This window comes from Eumetopias jubatus, unplaced genomic scaffold (genome assembly GCF_037043125.1).
Source record: "Eumetopias jubatus isolate StellerSeaLion01/CBP00866 unplaced genomic scaffold, mEumJub1_p1.0 scaffold_15, whole genome shotgun sequence".
Taxonomy (NCBI): domain Eukaryota; kingdom Metazoa; phylum Chordata; class Mammalia; order Carnivora; family Otariidae; genus Eumetopias; species Eumetopias jubatus.
Window position 1 is genome coordinate 2,615,906 of NW_028274821.1, and position 16,687 is coordinate 2,632,592.

The 16,687-nt window shown below is 56.3% G+C and overlaps 1 protein-coding gene across 1 annotated transcript; it reads left to right on the top strand.

Moving 5' to 3' along the window:
- The first annotated feature begins 9,794 nt into the window (after nucleotides 1-9,794).
- S1PR3 (sphingosine-1-phosphate receptor 3) lies at nucleotides 9,795-10,973 on the top strand. The gene has a single exon (XM_028117302.2). The coding sequence runs from the start codon at nucleotides 9,843-9,845 to the stop codon at nucleotides 10,971-10,973; it is 1,131 nt and encodes a 376-aa protein (XP_027973103.1). The 5' UTR covers nucleotides 9,795-9,842.
- Nucleotides 10,974-16,687: the final 5,714 nt, after the last annotated feature.

A 16,687-nucleotide genomic window follows, 5' to 3' on the forward strand; every position in this document is an offset into this window, starting at 1 on the left:
CGGGTGATGCTGAGTTTGAATCCCCGTGAAGGTGCTGACAGATGTCTCCGATGGAGGTGGAGAGTGTTTTTTCTTTCCCAGGTAGCACTGTGTGGTTGACATGCTTTCACACTGCCTCGTCGTTCCGCTCGGTAATTTCATTGAGGAATCCAGAACGCAGAGCTCCAAATTCCCCCATTCCTTCTACATTTATGAGCTGGCATTCCCTGTAAAGAGCTTTCCCTCGTTAATTAGGGAGGCAGAGTGGGAGACTTTTATCCAACAGACCCTTAGGGAGGCCTGGTTTTCTGGAGAGAATATGGTTTCTCAGGGCTGTGTGGGGGCGCAGAGGGCCCCCCAGTCAGGGTCCAGTGTCTGATCCTGATAGCCCAGGGAGGGAAGAGCAGGTGGGGTGGGGCACCGCTTCAGTGAGAGAGGTGTGTGTGGGGAGAGCAATCAGGAGGGGAATCTTTGGGGGAAAGGAGTATTTTTGAAAAAGGATTTTCCGGAATGCCTCTATGTCAGATGCTCGTGTCTCCCTTGGGGCGCCTGCAGTAAAAAGCCCCGTTGTTTTTCAGGCTTCGGGAGTCCCGTTCTGAGGCTGGTTTTGGAGGCATCCCCAGACCTCAGGTTGTTCTGTTCAGTCTGGATTTCAGAACCTGCCCTGTGAACGGAGACGGGGCGCCAATCATGGCAAGCTTCAGCCAATAACCAGTGATTTCACATATAGCGCAAAGCAACTAGTTTAAAGAATTACTGATGAACCAACTGACTGGTCAGGTGGAGACATGGAGGCCAGGGCGCTGTACTGTCCCCTGGCTCTGGCAGGTGGCCAAAGCAGCAGGTCTCTCTTCTCCTTCGCTTGGCTTGAAGCTGGAGGAGGCGCGGTCGATCCCACTTACAATTTGGGACGGAAGTGGCTCCCCAGAGCTTGCACAAGACACGCTGAGTCCATTTGGAAGGCCACCGCGCCGACGGGACTCACGGCAGATATGGCCCACTGGATTAAGTGGCAGCAAGGACAGGGCAGGGGCAGCCTCCTCTGAGCCCCAAGGGCAGGCCAGAGCTCTGTGGTGCCCCCGCCCCGTGTTCTCCAGGGCTCCGGTTTCTCCACGGGGAAAACACACAAGAGCAGCAAAGTGCCAAACATGCCAGGCGCCCATCAGGGTTCAAACTCGCCCTAAATGAGCATTTGCTCCCAGCTCTAGGGGAAGGTGGGACAGGGTTCCTTCCCTGGAAGCAGGAGGGCTCCAGATCTGGGGCAGGTGCCTGAGGGAGACCCTCCCCCGCATCCTCCGGCCTGGCCCCTGGTAGCCCTGCACCCCTATTCTGTCCGCCCAGGAAGGCGCACCCTGGCTGTGGGCAGCGGGACTGGGGTTCACTCTTGCTTCTCTCTCCTTTCCTCCTTCCTCCCTCTCCCCACCATGCCCCAAATTTCCTAGGGTTGGCTGCCGTGTGCATTCACCTGGCCTTTACTTTCTTTCTCCAGTGGAAAATTCTGCAGTCTAGTTGCCTCCCTGGGTATTCTTCTTTGGAAGCACTTTGTCAGGGCTCTTTTATGCATCCATGCAAGAGGGTCCATCTCTGTGGGGATGGCAGCCCCAGAGATGGGCCCACAGGCCCAGGAGCTGGGTTGCCCTGTGTGGGGTGGGCCTGGGGGCCACAGCCAGCGCCCACGCATGCTAACCCAGGAACCAGTGGAAAGGCAATTTGAAAAGGAAATGATCAAGATCACTTTCACAGTAAGGATGATGATGATGATGATGATGATATCATCATCAGCCCAAACCCTTGCTTGGAGCTCACCCAAGGGGCGCAGGGGCAGGACGCCCGCCTGGGGCAGGGGCTTGGGAGCAGCTGAGACGGGGGTTGGGGGTTGCTGATGGGGCGGGAAGAGGAGTGGGAATGGTGAGGGGGGCGAGCGGGGGGAAGCGAGGAGGTGGGACCTGGGGCAGGGAGATGGGGGGGCGCGGAGAGGCCGGGAGATGAGGAGACGCGGGAGGCGAGGACCTGGGGCAGGGAGGTGAAAGGGGCCGCGGGGAGCACGGTTCGGGAGCGCGGAGGAAGTAGGGAGGGGGCGCCGGGAGGGCGGGGAGCTGGGGGCGGCGGGGCGGAGCACCGCCCCGCCCCTAAGGGCCTCTGGAAAAGTTTGCGCTCTGGCTTGTGTGCGCAGAGACTGAGCCAGCCGGTCCTGGGGACACGCGACGGGGGCGCGGCGCCAGGAGGAGCCCGAGCGACAGCCCCCGGCGGGGACCGACTCCCCCCTCCAGCCCCAAGACTCTCCCGGTGCCCCGGTCCCCGCCGCCTCTGAGCGGAGGAAGGGTCGCCAGGATGCGGGTGGCCCAAGCGCCCTTTCCAGGCAGAGGTGAGTCGGTGGGGCAGGGATTGCGAGTCCGGGGCGCCCAACCTGGGTGGGTGGGCTGGGGGCCGCTGGGCCCATTTTTCTCACCAAATTCCAGCCTATCCCTGGCGTGACTGTGACCTGGCCCAAGAAGACACCACGTCCCCATCAGCCCCTCCTCCAGGCCATCCATTCCAGTGACGGCCCCAGCGGGGGAGAGGGAATGGTTCCTTTTTCCACTCTAGTGACGAGAACCATTGACCAGCCAGAGCCAGGGGAGAGGGAATGGTTCCTTTTTAACTACAGTGGAAAGGTCCAGACTGAGCTGCACCTCAGTACCTGAAGGAGACATAAGTGGCTCTTCCCAGAGAAGTCCCCTCTGTCCTTTTTCTGGAATAACTGAAAAGTTAGGCACCCTCACCCTCCCAGGATGAGGACCTGGGGGCTCTGGGAGTGTGTGGTTGTCGTCGTTCTCCTGGGGAAACCATTCTTTTAAAATGATATTTGCCACAAAATTCCATTGCTTTCTTCCGTTTCTTGAAGTAGGCAGTCAGGACTGTCAGAATCAGGGCTGGAAGATAAAGCCCCTACTTTTGCAATCATGAGGTTCCCATGTGCTGCATTCGCAGCTGGATAAAGCCTGGAGAAGGGACGGGACATGTCCTTCTTGGGCCCCATGCTAGCTTTGCCGCTTCTAACCACCCTGGCTCCAAACGGTCTGTGTCTCTCTCTTTCTCTTCTGGTGCTGGCCACTCCCGGTGACATATTTCTTTGTGGGTTTTTATATTTAGATGTAAGAGAGGAACTTGTTGGGAGTTTAAAGGGAGCACATTTTGTTAGGAAGTTATAGCAAAGCGAGTGGCACGAACTCGGGGCTCTCCTGGGCGATTATTTCAAAAGTGGAGGGTCCACCCTGCCCACGGTACCCACCCCCAGCTGGAGCACTGACGACTTCCAGAATGAGGCATCTTTCTAAAGTCTGGAAGTCAGAGGCTGCAGACACACATCTTCCTCATTCATCTTTGCAACATTCTTGGTCAGAAGTTGCAAACGCTCAATGCACACATTTTAGTGACATTCTTGCAGGCGTGGTTAAGGAAAACAGTTCCTAGAAGTACCGGGGCAGGATTAGGTCCCGTGGGTGTGTGATGGACACGGCGGATGGCCATGCTTGTGGCTGGGGGTGGCGGCGGCAGGCGTGTTGTCCTCGAGAAGTCGTGGAAGTGTCTGGCTCTGTAGGAGTTCTCAGGGAACTGAGATGCAGAGCTCCATCCAGAACGACTAATTCTGTGGCCATAGGAGGACCACACAGTGGGTTTTCTCAGTCAGCAACCTTCACATCCTGCCGGTCTGGTTGTTCTGTCACCTGCCACCAGAGACTGCACGTCAGCCCTCAGAAGCTTCCTGTGAAGATGCGGCTGGAGTGGATTCTCCCTCAGCTTCACCTTCATAAATGCTGCTTTCCTCTTTATGTTTCTGAATTTCGTAAAGTGCGTGGCTCTCCTAATTTTCTACCACGTGTGGATGGTAGAAAACTGGCATCTCCTGAAGAAGGAGCCTCACATGTTGGCCTAACAATGTTCTCAAAATGCAGGGACTTGATTTTCCTCCTTTCTCTGGAAATGACGGCACTGATGTGACCCTGTGGTGTCTTTTCCCTACTCCTACACACACTTCGATACCTACAGTGTGTGCATATGTTTCTATGATGGAAAAATGAGAATCTGGGCATGCCGTCATCTTGAAAATTTGGGGGTTGCCCTACTGTGAAGCCCCCTGTCCTTCTGCAGGACTCGGTGCTGTGAGCCGGGCGCTGACACCACCAGCCAGGCCAAGGGCCGCCTGTGGTGGTAGCCGGGACCACTGTGCTGGGCTTTCTGGGGACCTTTCTGTTCCCTCCCATGTGGCTTCCTCATTCCTGTCTTATCAGTTTGGAGCCACTTCTTATGATTCCTTTGCACCCATTTTCTGTTGAATTAATTAATTGCCTGAAGAGACGTTCCATGAGCTTTCAGAGGTAACAGGACGTGCTCGGTGAACTCCATCCAGTGCCGAGACTCCCGCGCTCCAGTGACGGTTGTGACTGTGCTGGGCATGGTCAGCCTCTGTTCTGTGTCATTTTCCTCCTATTTCTGTGGCTGCGTCTGTAGGAGGCCCGGCAGCAGGCCAGCCCGGTGAGCCCTGTGCGCTGTGGCAAGGCCTGAGCAGGTTGGTGCAAGCTCTTGGGGCTTGCAGATGCTGCTTCATGTCCCCCCGGGTCAGGTTTCCGCTCATGTCAGCATTCCAGCTTTTGGCGAGCCTGCTGGTGACACTCTTGTCACCGCTGTCTAGGTGAAGACCATTGGGGGGGTGGACACTCTAGAAGAGTGAGCCCCTGCTGTGGTGCATGGGAATCAGATGACCCAGCCATCCAGCCCAGCACTGCCTCGGCCAAGCTGTGCCACTGAGGACGCGACCCCCACAGCCCAGCCTCGGCTTCCCTCTGTGTACACTCGAAAGGCAGATGCCGCCATGAGGACAAACGGGGTGCCTGCAAGGGACATTGTGGGCTGCATCACCGTGGCTCCAGGAACCGGCGGGAGGGACCCCACAGTTAGGACTTCTTGGGCCAGATGTCTCTTATTTGCATAGGCCCTTAGCTGCCCGGAGGAGCTCATTCCCACACACCTTCACTCATCCCACGGCAATCTGGGCAGAAGTCCAATCCCGTCACTAAGAACAGGCAGAGAAGGGAGAGTCTGAAAAGTCTGGTTGAAGAGCAGAGGGTAAGGTCTCTTGTGTTAAGATCGGTTGCCTTACAATGGACAAGTCTGGGCACCCAGGCGAGCGAGCGCAGAGGCAGCCCCTGGGACCTGTGCCTGGACTCCTGCTGGCCACCCCATGTCCATGCACTCGCAGGATTGCACCCGATCCGTGTTAACACCCTCACCTTCCCTGCCCGAGAGAGTCCCGTGTGGGAAAGCCACCAGGGAGTGGGGAGCCTGCTCATCCCAGCGACCTCACGGGGGGCTCCGGGCCTGGGCTCCCAGCGGAGTGCAGGCGTGCGGGGCCGTGTGTGTGTGAGGCCTCTTGCCGGACGCTACCTCTGAAAGCCCCGAGGGGTTGCTCAGAAATCTGGGGCAAGGGGAAATATTCATTAGCAAAGGAATTTCCTGGGGCATCGACATGAGCAGCCCGGTCTTTCTTTCCTAAATCTTGTAAACAACAACAAAACACTGCTTTCCAGGAAATTTTGCTGTTTGGCAAATGCTTGGTGTTTCAGTTCAGTTTGAAGGATGGACTCGTTGGTTTCCCTGGGAAGACGTGCCTTTGACAAACAGCACCTTGTGTCTGACCGGGAGAAATTCCTCACTGTCCTCTCACGCTTTTCTTGTTCTCTGTGACGGAGAGGGAGAGAGACCCCAGACTTTGTGGAAATATTTCCCTTTACTTTTTTCTTTTCCTTCTTTTTATAGTTTGTTTATTTTTCAAGTTGACATGTGTAGAGAAAGTGAGTCACTAGCGCAGAGAGCACATCTGGAACCCATCGGCCACCCGGGCCGCCCCTCCCTGCGGACGCACCTCCTTGGAATGGAGGGATGACGGCCCCACTGGTGCGACGCGGTCTAACCTGGGTGACGCATGGCGGAGACACCTTCTAGAAGGTGCTTCTCCCAAGTGTCCATCCCACGCAGCAGCTTCTGCGTCAGGCCCGGCGCTCCGAGACATACAAGACTACCCTCCTCAGCACTGGCCTCTATTTCTAACTTGTTCGGGGGAAATCAAGCAGTGATCAGACTCTTGCAATGAAAAGTCAGATGGTGGTCCCTGCCAGGCCCCAGATGCTTAACTTTTAAAATAAAGAAAAACGTGAGCATTTGTAATGTGTACGTCTTGCCCCCATGGGGACTTCTCCAGCTAGCCAAGTGCCGTTAGCCTCTGCAGGGACCCTCTGCATCAAAGCCCCTCCTAGACACCAGCCCGATGCTCAGAAATCTAAGGCAGCCCATGGATGCACTGGCACAAGCTCACAAGGATGCCCCCACCCAGGCCCCGTAGTGCTTGTTAGGACAGCAACCTGTAGAAACCCCCCTGTGTCCACAGACAAGGGTGGTTTTGCATCTGTTTCCTGACAGGAGCAGGAATTACCAGCATCCAAATGCACCTCCGCCTAGGACTCGGGTGAGCATCACGTTGGCAGAAAGACGCCAGGCACATTTGTAGGCTATGGGGCCCCTTTTACGTGGAGGTCAGAAACAGGCTCCTGCCCTCGAGGGGGTGAGAAGCCAGCCAGAGGTCCCTTTGGGGTCAGTGGTGTGGCTGGGAGGGGTGGAACAGGCTGGCTTCCCAGGAGCTGTGTTCGCAGTGCCCAGCACTCCTCAGGATGGATGTGGCCCGAGAGCTGATGCCCCACCTGGTCCCGAGCCAGGCTGGCCGCTCCGAGCTGGCGGGCGGGAGGGGCAGAGTGTTCCTTCTGCAAATTCAGGTCCTGCCGTGCCCCTGAGAGGTGGGGGCAGAACTCCTCTGTGATGCTTTTGACCACAAGTAACAGCGCTCAGACACATCCAAAATCAATCTGGCCTTTGGCCCAGCACGTAACTCTTGGGATGGAGTCTACGGTCTAATGTTGGTAAAACCAAAGAAAATAAGCTTTTAGATTGTAAAGAGAGCCAGATGTCTTCCAGTTACAAAAAATGCGGAGAGTAGCATTTAGCAAGAGATGTTCTGAAAAATATGTGCTCTTTGAGTGATGAATATTTAATCAACGGAAATGATAAATCAGGCATTAGTAGGAAAAATACATTCACCCTCAAAACGCATGGTTTGGGTGGCTCTCCGGCATGTCTTACACTATTTTCATTGGGGTGGTTCTGCTGCTGGGTATCGCCTTCATTGTTTGCTTGTTTTCCTGCCCTGCTCAGTTCTTTCAAAACCCTGCCTGTGCCGCGAAGAAAAGTCCTTCACTTCTCTGTCCTTGCTCTTTACGTCCAGGAGGTCCAGGTCCAGCGGGTTTATGGGCACATGCGTCCCTGTCCTTGCTTATGGCCCCTGCAAAGGGGTGGGGTGCGTGCAGAGGGAAGGATGTACGTGGCGGGGAGTTATCCTGGGGAAACAGTCACAGCCGACAAGCCGAAGTTGTACTGTGGTTTCCAGACCTTTTGGATGTGGCTGCTTGGAGCCCTTTCTCCCCGTTGTGGGTGCAAATTCACGAACAATTCACATTCCTCGCCCTTTCAGGTAACACGTGTGTTTCTGCAATTCAGACTGTGTGGGTGGTCACTCACTCATGATTGCAAGTCATGCAGGACTAGTGGACAGAGTGGCTGCTGGCGCCTGGCACCGGGCTGCCTGGCGTGGGGTGTGTGGAGGCCTCAGGTCTGCTGCTTTCTTTCAGTTCACGTGCACGGCTTCAGTTTTGGGGGTTCAGATAGTTTGATCTGAATTCTGAGTTTTCAGCCAAGTCCAGAGTCCAAGTGGACCCAGCGCCGGCAGGGAAATAGCCGTTCCCCGGCCGCTGCTCCCTCCGACTCTCGGTGGGGCTGGCTGTGCTCCAGGCTGTGCCCAGGGCCCGGAGAACAGAATGAGGCCATGGCAGCTCCATTCGTGGCTCACAGATAAAGACTCAGCTGACAAGCAGCAGGAAAGAGCAGAGCCTTCGTGGGGCACCCGTGAGCGGACAGGCGCGGGGCCCCGATGCGGTGTGAGTATGAAGCAGGCCCCTGCAGGCGGCGGGCTCAGAGGTGGTCAGCCGCGGCATTATTTATACTCCTTAAACGACAGCCTGCGATTTGTTGTAAAAAGTGTCGAGTGGGCTCAGGGAGGTCTGGAGGGGCTGGGCTGACTCCAGAAAGTGTTGCAGAGCAGGAGGAATTTGACTCAGGGCGTGAAGGACAGGCCAGAGTTAGAGAAAGGTGCGGGAGCGGTGGTGGCAGGGGCTGGCCGGACAGCAGCCCACCGAGCTGACCCGTGCGTCTTCAGGGGCATCTACTGACCTGCATGCACCGCGCAGGCAGCCCCTGGAGGCCAGGGCCCACGGAGTTTCTGGAACAGCCGCACATGCAAGCTCCAGCACATTGGGAGAAGTCTCTGCAGCAAAGGAACGGAGCGGCTCTTTCTGACCTCAGAGAACCCGAGCCCCCTGATGGAGGGGAGGGTCTGACAGCCTCCCAGGCTCCAACCAATGCCCGCAGGGCCGGGAAACAGTGACCTAGAGGGAGCGGGGGGGCCCACGGAGTTTCCTCTCCTTCTTGTCCGAGAGCAGCCGCCCACACTGTGCCCCCGAGTCCTTCCAGGACTGAGACCCTCTTGGGCCCTCTTGGTACCTATAGCAAGATCCCGCCACACCCCAAAATGCAGACCCCATATCATTTGGGGAGCTGTCTCTGAACCCAACTTAAGGCTATGGCTTAAACGTTGTAAAAGTAAAAAAATACTCATCACTGGACACTCAGAGGGCTGTTTTAAGCTGATCTCATTTGATTGTAGCAGATATTTAATCATATATTTCTAATTTAAAATCAGTGGGTCCACTGAAAGCCACATCCAGCTGTGATGTCACACGAGGTGATGAGCACGGCCCCAGGTGAGGGTGGGAAGTATCTGGAGGGGAGGGGAGATTAAATCCGGGGCCGTCGAGGGTCTGGCGCTTGGCTTCTGACAGCGGTCTGTAGACCCCCAGGTGGGTCATTTCTTTCAGTTCACATGCACGGCTTCAGTTTTGGGGGTTCAGACAGTTTGATCTGAACTCTGAGTTTTCAGCCAAGTCCAGAGTCCAAGTGTTCATCCCTGCCTTTCCTCCCATCACCCCCGGTGGAGGTACGGGTTTGGGTTCTGCTGTGCCTTACACTGCCCTTCCTTCCGTGGCTGCGTGGCCCTGCCTCCGGCCTCTCCTGGAGGCTGTCAGGACCCGACTCTTTCCCCAGGTCTGGTCCCAGGGATGCCATCGGGGCCACGGGTGGTCACCATGTGGCTTCAGGCTCACCGGGGGGGCTTCCTGGAGGCGTCATTCTGGTTCCATCCTACTGCATTGTCCTGGGATGATTCCGTTTGTCTCCGGGTCACGGGGAATCATGGTTTGGCGGCTCCCGCGTGGTGGATCAAGGATGCACAGTTAGCACTCACGAGTGCCTTGGGATTCCCTGATGGATGTTTACTCGGTCTGTATGTCATTGTTACATGAGTGAACGACCGTGGCGCTCACGCACTGATCTCCCTCCCAGAGGCTGCAGACACCAAGTGGCTTCCCGTGGCCGCCTCAGCGCCCGGGGAGCTCTGGGCCCCTGTGTGACCACCCTTTTTCACGCTTGCGGAGTTCGGGTGCCTTCCTCCAACTCTGCTGCGGCCGCTGCCCCTAGGTGGTCTCGGAGCCCCTTAATCGCTGGGCGCCCCTCTTTTCTCTTTGCAGGCTGCTGCTCTGCATGCCCTGGCTGGGGTCCAGCCCGGGCCACCCCTGAAGCCTGAGCCAGAGCCTGTTCTCTGGAGATGGACATGCCCAGGGCGCCCTCTGGTGGGATCCGGAGCTGAGCCTCTGCGCACCCGAGCCATGGCCACGGTCCTGATGCCGCACCCCAAGCCCGGGAACCAGACCCTGTACGAGCACTACAGTTACGTGGGCAAGCTGGAGGGCAGGCTGAAGGAGGCCCCCGAGGGCAGCATGCTCACCACTGTGCTGTTCCTGATCATCTGCAGCCTCATCGTGCTGGAGAACCTCATGGTTCTCATTGCCATCTGGAAGAATAATAAATTCCACAATCGCATGTACTTCTTCATCGGCAACCTGGCTCTCTGTGACCTGCTGGCCGGCATTGCCTACAAGGTCAACATTCTGATGTCAGGCAAGAGGACGCTGAGCCTGTCTCCAACGGTCTGGTTCCTGCGGGAAGGCAGCATGTTCGTGGCCCTCGGGGCGTCCACCTGCAGCTTGCTGGCCATCGCGATCGAGCGGCACTTGACTATGATCAAAATGAGGCCGTACGACGCCAACAAGAAGCACCGCGTCTTCCTTCTGATTGGGATGTGCTGGCTCATCGCCTTCTCGCTGGGCGCCTTGCCCATCCTGGGCTGGAACTGCCTGCACGACCTTCCCGACTGCTCCACCATCCTGCCCCTCTACTCCAAGAAGTACATCGCCTTCTGCATCAGCATCTTCACAGCCATCCTGGCCACCATCGTGGTCCTGTACGCACGTATCTACTTCCTGGTGAAGTCCAGCAGCCGCAGGGTGGCCAGCCCCCACAACTCGGAGCGCTCCATGGCCCTGCTGCGGACTGTGGTCATCGTGGTGAGCGTGTTCATCGCCTGCTGGTCCCCGCTCTTCATTCTCTTCCTCGTCGACGTGGCCTGCAGGGTGAAGGAGTGTGCCGTCCTGTTCAAGGCCCAGTGGTTCATTGTGCTGGCCGTGCTGAACTCGGCCATGAACCCCGTCATCTACACACTGGCCAGCAAGGAGATGCGGCGGGCCTTCTTCCGGCTGGTCTGCACCTGCCTGGTCCGGGGCTGGGGCGCCCGCTCCTCGCCTGCCCAGCCCACTCTCGATCCCAGCAGAAGCAAGTCCAGCGGCAGCAACAACAGTAGCCCCTCGCCAAAGAGCAAGGAGGACCCTCCGCAGAGAGTCACCTCGCCCTGCATAGCCGACAGGAACAAAACGGTGCAGAATGGGACCCTCTGTAAATGAGAGCAGCGGCCTCCAGGAACGGGGATCCTTACACATCCACGGGACAAGGGGCACTCTGCTCACAGCCACGGTCTTATTTATTGCATGCCTCAACCCTGGGAGTTCCAGAGCTGGGGCTCGGGAAACCTATTTGCCAATAGCCTGAGTAGCGTGGACATCACTAAGAGGGGACCCGAGGACTTGCCAGCTTATTCCACGGTAGACAACGTGCTTTGTCCGCTTCGGCTCCTGAGTCTTCCGAATGTCCCCGGCTGCTGACGTGGTCTGCTGCCTTCCCCCGAGTCCCAGCGGCCACTCTCCATGGTGCCTGCCGAGGGAAGGTGGTGGTGGGCCACGCAACGTACGGCGTGCTTCCCCAGACGCCACAGTGAGGTTTGGGAACTTCACACTGCATTGACTGTGCACAGCGTGGATGCTGGTGCATTCGTCACGTCTGGGCTACGGAGCCCTTGTGTTTCCGATGTCGGCCTTCGGTACGTGGTACCAGTGGGGGCACGTGGTGCAGCGTCCTGCTTGAACCACCAGGTGTAAGGATGTGGCTAGAAACTAGGTACACACACCGGTCCCAGTCTCCTCAACTGACATGAAGTCTTGTGTTCAGCAGGCTTTGCCTGAATTCTCAGAAAGGGCTGCTCCCAAGTGGGGCTCGGGTGTATAGGGCTGACCCAGAGGGAACGGAGAACCAGAGAGCTTTGGGAGCGGCGTCCCTGTTTCTCCTCTGTCCTGTGTCCCTGTGGAGTCTTACACACAGCCAAAGCCCCGTTCCTAAAGATCCCAGAAAAGCCAGCCAGGGTCCTTCAGGAGGCTGTCCCTAGGCCAACCAGGAAAAGAACCCACACGAGCAGAGGACAGACACCCTAGCCAGAAGCCGGAGGCTGCGGTCTCTTTAACGTGATGGAACGTTTGTCCTGAATTAGGAGAGGTTTACTTGATCCTGTGTGGAGTCTGACTCACTTTGATCAGAGAAGCACTGAGTCAGTGACCCCATGCTGTCCCCATGGAGAAGCTGGGGCGGTTGGCAGCCCCTGCCCCCCCCCAAAGCTGACCCTGACCGTGCCGTGTCAGGAGCACATCTGGGATCCGGCGGTGTGCACATTCTTCAAGGAAATGTAATGATGCTGTACTTCCCCTCTTCAGTATAGGTTGGCCGTGCGTCCCCGTTGGTAGGGAGTTACTTAGAAGGCGTTTCTGTGCATGCCTCCCCCAAGGATTCCACCTGCAGGACGGACAGACGAGGAGAACGTGCACACGTCTGTAGAGATCTCATAACCGCAGAGTTGACGTGCTCGGTTTCTGGTAGAAGCAAAACAGAGCAACCTTCAGAAGGACTCCTACTTGGGCAAGCCCACATCAGAGCCCCTGAGGTTTTCTGGTTTGCTGGATGTTTCGGCTGAGTCAAGACTCAAGAGACGGCTCGATACGTTAGCTCTCTCGAGGAGAGGTTGACTCCTGCATGCTGTCTGATGCACATTCCCCTGACGGAGGAACATTCCTGTGGGTCCTGGGGGGTCTCCACGTACCCACCAAAGACTTCCCTCACTTTTGTTATTGATGAGAGAAGTCCTGTTTGTCAGGAGACACTTGGCATGCTTCCTCACATCACTGAAAAGAGCTTATTCTCTACTCCGATAGCGTGTCTGGAAACTAAAGCGTGGAGAAAGCGAGGCAGTGTTTCGGAGCCACAACCTTGGGCAGTGCGTGTTCATGCAGTGAACAAAGTGGCCGCAGGACCCCTCCGCACTGGCCCTGAGGGGCCCGGGGACCCTGGGTCTCTGGAGTTAGTATTAGTGACACTTGCACCATAACCCAGCTTCCTGTTGGGAGAACGCAGAACTTTCAGGCAGTCTGAGTGAAAAATATGCCAAAAGAGTAATTGTGTTCGTTTGAGAGATACAGAAAACGATCAACCTTGATACCGCTGTGTACGGTATCCTCAGCAGGTGGCTGGGGGCGTGTGGGAGTTTCCAAGCCACAGAGAACTCGTGCATTAGATACCACTCGGTCAGTAACCTTTCCCTGTCCCGTGTGTGTTTGTTAACAAAATAAAACCAAAAGCCTGCTTATAAACCTGTCTCTGGGGGTCGGCGTGGGGGTTGTTTGCACCAGAGCCCCTGGTGGTGTGGAGGGTGGTGGCCCAGGATGGAAGCCACTCTCGGAAGCCCATGACCGTCCCCCCTGCGCGTCCCCCAGGCATAGCTGGTGTCCAGGGAAGCTTCGGTGGCCAGGTTTTGGTAGGCCGGGCCATTTTGAGGCGGTTGAACCCTTCAACAGGGAGAAAATGATGCGTCCTGGCTGAAAGAGACGGGCCATTTGGTTCTGCTCCATTTGCAACAGGAGGGAAGAGGTCAGAACTGGCCTGCTGCCCAGCATCCTCGTTGACAGAGGACAACTTCTAGCCTGTGTGTGTGTGTGCATGTGTGCGTGTTTGTGTGTGCACGTGTGCGCGTATTTGTGTGTGCACACGTGTGTGCATGTTTGTGAGCGTGAGCGCATGCGTGCGTGTCTGGGTGCGTGCGTGTATGTGCGCACACGCATATGCGGGTGTGTGCGTGCGTGTACGTGTATACACGTGTGTGCATGCGCGTACGTGTGCATGCGTGTAGGTTTGTGCATGTGTGTGCGTGTACGTGTGTGCATGTACGTGTGTGCATGTTTGTGTGTGAGAGCACATGCGTGTGCATCTGGGTGTGTGCGTATGTTCGCGCACGCGCGTGTGTGTGTGTGTGTCCGCGCTGCATGAGGCCTGCATTCGGCATAACTAGCCTGGGGCTGATGTTCACGGAGAGATCTCGCGGACCGCAGCCTGCAGCCACCACCCTGCACTCTGCCCGACGCGACCAGGCAGACGTGACCGTGAAGCCCGCCAGGAAGACTGTGGCCAGGCCGCCACTTTGACCCCCCCGCCCCGGCAGAAGGGCGAGGTTTGGCAGGTGATGGTGGTGTAACAGGTCTGGGGATATCAGAGTACCTGCTGTCCACGGAAAGGTTCCAAACTCCCCCCTCCCTCGTGAGGCAACACAAGATCCAGCACCCAAGTAAGAGGCTTTTCACACAATCCTTTATTGCTCCCAGAGTTACACTGACAGTCGTTTAAACGGCAAGCCAGAGAAAGCGGCTGTCTCTCTGCACCCCTGACTGGAGGTTATTCCGCGCTGGTGAGGAGCCTTTCGCACACATGTAACTTGGTGCATTTTATAGAAAACGTCTAATTGAATTACCAAGTCCATGCTTTGAAATTGTATCCACGAGGACAAAACCTCAACACCCAAATGTTTTCAGCATCTAAGTCAAAATATCAAAGGGTTTGCTACCTAGTCAGAAATGCACACACCACTATCCCGAAAATGAAGGCACGTTTTCTGATAACCAGTGAGAAGGAGACTTGTGGCATGGCCCCAGCGGGGGTGACCCCGGGGGACGCTGTGCAGGGGCCTGTGCTCCGCGGCCGCCAGCGCGCAGGGCTCGGACCCAAAGCCACGTCGCTTCCTAGAAGGGTGGGGCGTATGCTGAGGGCAAGGAAGGCACGGGAGCCGCTCCCCTCCCTGCCGTGCTGTGGGGCCTCTCTGTGTCCCCCACATTGCTCAGGCGCTCCCAGCTTTCCCGAAATAGAGCTTAGCAAGCTCCAGGTTGGTTTGGTAATTCCACTCCCCAGAATCCAAATGCTGTCCCAGCATCAAAGCAGAAAGTGGCAAATTGGCAACATACCCAGACAAGAGACCTTCATGGTAATCCTCGTTTGTTCCACAAAACTTAACGGAAAACAAAACACAAAGCTCTCGAATAATATTTATCAATATATATAATTTGCCATCCAAATACTTTTTAAAAAGTAATAAATATCTCATTATTACACATGAAATTTACATGGAGTTCTCTCCTGATCCTTGGATTTTCACATCAGATGTTTAATTCTTATCTAATTCTGAATGCAAACAAACATTCACATACTTAATTTTTTACAATATTTATTCTGGAACAAATTTTATTCAAAAGGCAAATGAACAGAGAACATTCCACTTGCCACCAACACATAGTCATTACAGAAAAAGGTAATTCAGTGTTCAAAGATGGATATGCCCATTTATTTCTGCTGTGTTGATTGCTGCTTGATTCGGTTGGATAGAAAATTTGGTGGTGGGAGAAACAACCCAGGTGAGTGTGAGCTCCTTGGCTGTGACATGCAGGACCACACGTGCTCTCCCTACACACTGATCTCTACCTACAGCATTGCAAAGTGAGCCGCAACGTAATCTGGCACTTTCGTCCATGAGAATGGTCCTCCCAGCCCTCCAGGACGAGCTCAAGGGACTCCTTTCTTCAGGGCATCGGGGAGGCAGGAGGAGGCCTGAGGGGGGCACCGCCAGCCCCCGGTGTCCCTGCTGACACCAGCCACTGTGTGTGAGGGCGCCCGCCCCCCCGGGGCCCCCAGCCTGTCCGCCTGCTCTGGCACTCCCACCCCACCGGCATCCACCCGTCTTCCAGCTTGCAAAGCCTTCAGACTCTCCACATCCACCTGGGAGCCCCCGCCTCCTCTGTCCCGTGGAACGTGACCACGTCAGCCATCAGGCTTCTCACACTCTCATGCCCCGTGCGTGCTTGTTTCCTACGAGGAGCCCAGCACCACGCCTGCTAATAGGAACCAACGCACAGATGAGGCCAAGAGAAGCCTGGCTGGGAATGCCCACAAGCCTGGGCGGCCAGCTCACCCCCAGCACACCTGGGGGTCAGCCCCGCCACAACTGCCCCTTCACGTCCTTCCTCCCTGGCCTCTGACAGACGCTGCACGCTGACGAAGGAAACCCTTCTTACCTCCGTCGTCCGCTGTCTCCCTCCCGTCCCTCTGTCCCTTCCACAGTGCCCCGCGCCCCGGGGTCCTGCTCCCTTCGCACACGGATCCCATATCCCGCAGCATCCAGGACCCTCCTCCATGTGTCTGCAGATGCCAAACTCTTCACAGCTGCTTAACTTTCTGCTTGTCTTTGTTGGCTGAAATACCAAGATGCAGGGGCGAGTCTCGAGGTGCACAGCCAGCCTGCACACGCACGCACACACACGCAGGTGCGCAACCGTCCTAATCAGTGTAGGTTGACATTCAAAGTCCTGGTATAAAATTGCAGTTTTTCTGGCTGCTATAAAGTGTGCCAGTTTTAAAACTGTGCATTTGTTGCTTGCAAACTTATAAATATGTATAAACCCCATTATAAATAAATTGTGCCTGGCAGATGGCATTTTATCCGCCAGCAGTGATTGTATGGAGTTCTAAATGCTTATTAATGCTCCACTTTTAAAACTCCGAGGATGGACTCTGGGATCTGCGACATGAGATGGTGGGAAAACAAAGTCATAAATTGGACGGGAAAGCCCTCAGTAAGGGAGGGTTAAGGGCCGGCAGCTCACACCTGATGGTGGTTCTCCAAGTCTCCCCTTCCCACCGGCATCGCTCAATTTATTAGAAATGCAAATTCTTGGCTCCTGTGCAGACCTCCAGGGGTGAGGCCCGGGCGCCACCTCGCTGCCCGTCCACTCGGGATCTGCGTAGCCCGGAGGCCTGTCGCCCCGCCGGACCCCCCGCCCCGGGAGTGTGCACAGGTGTGCACAGGGCCTGTTTTCCACCTGGGATGGGCCAGTGGCTCAATGCCGCTGGGTAAGCACTGACGTGTGTCCAGCCCCGTTTCCCGCTGCCCCTCGGCACCGTCAGTCTTCCACATCACGGT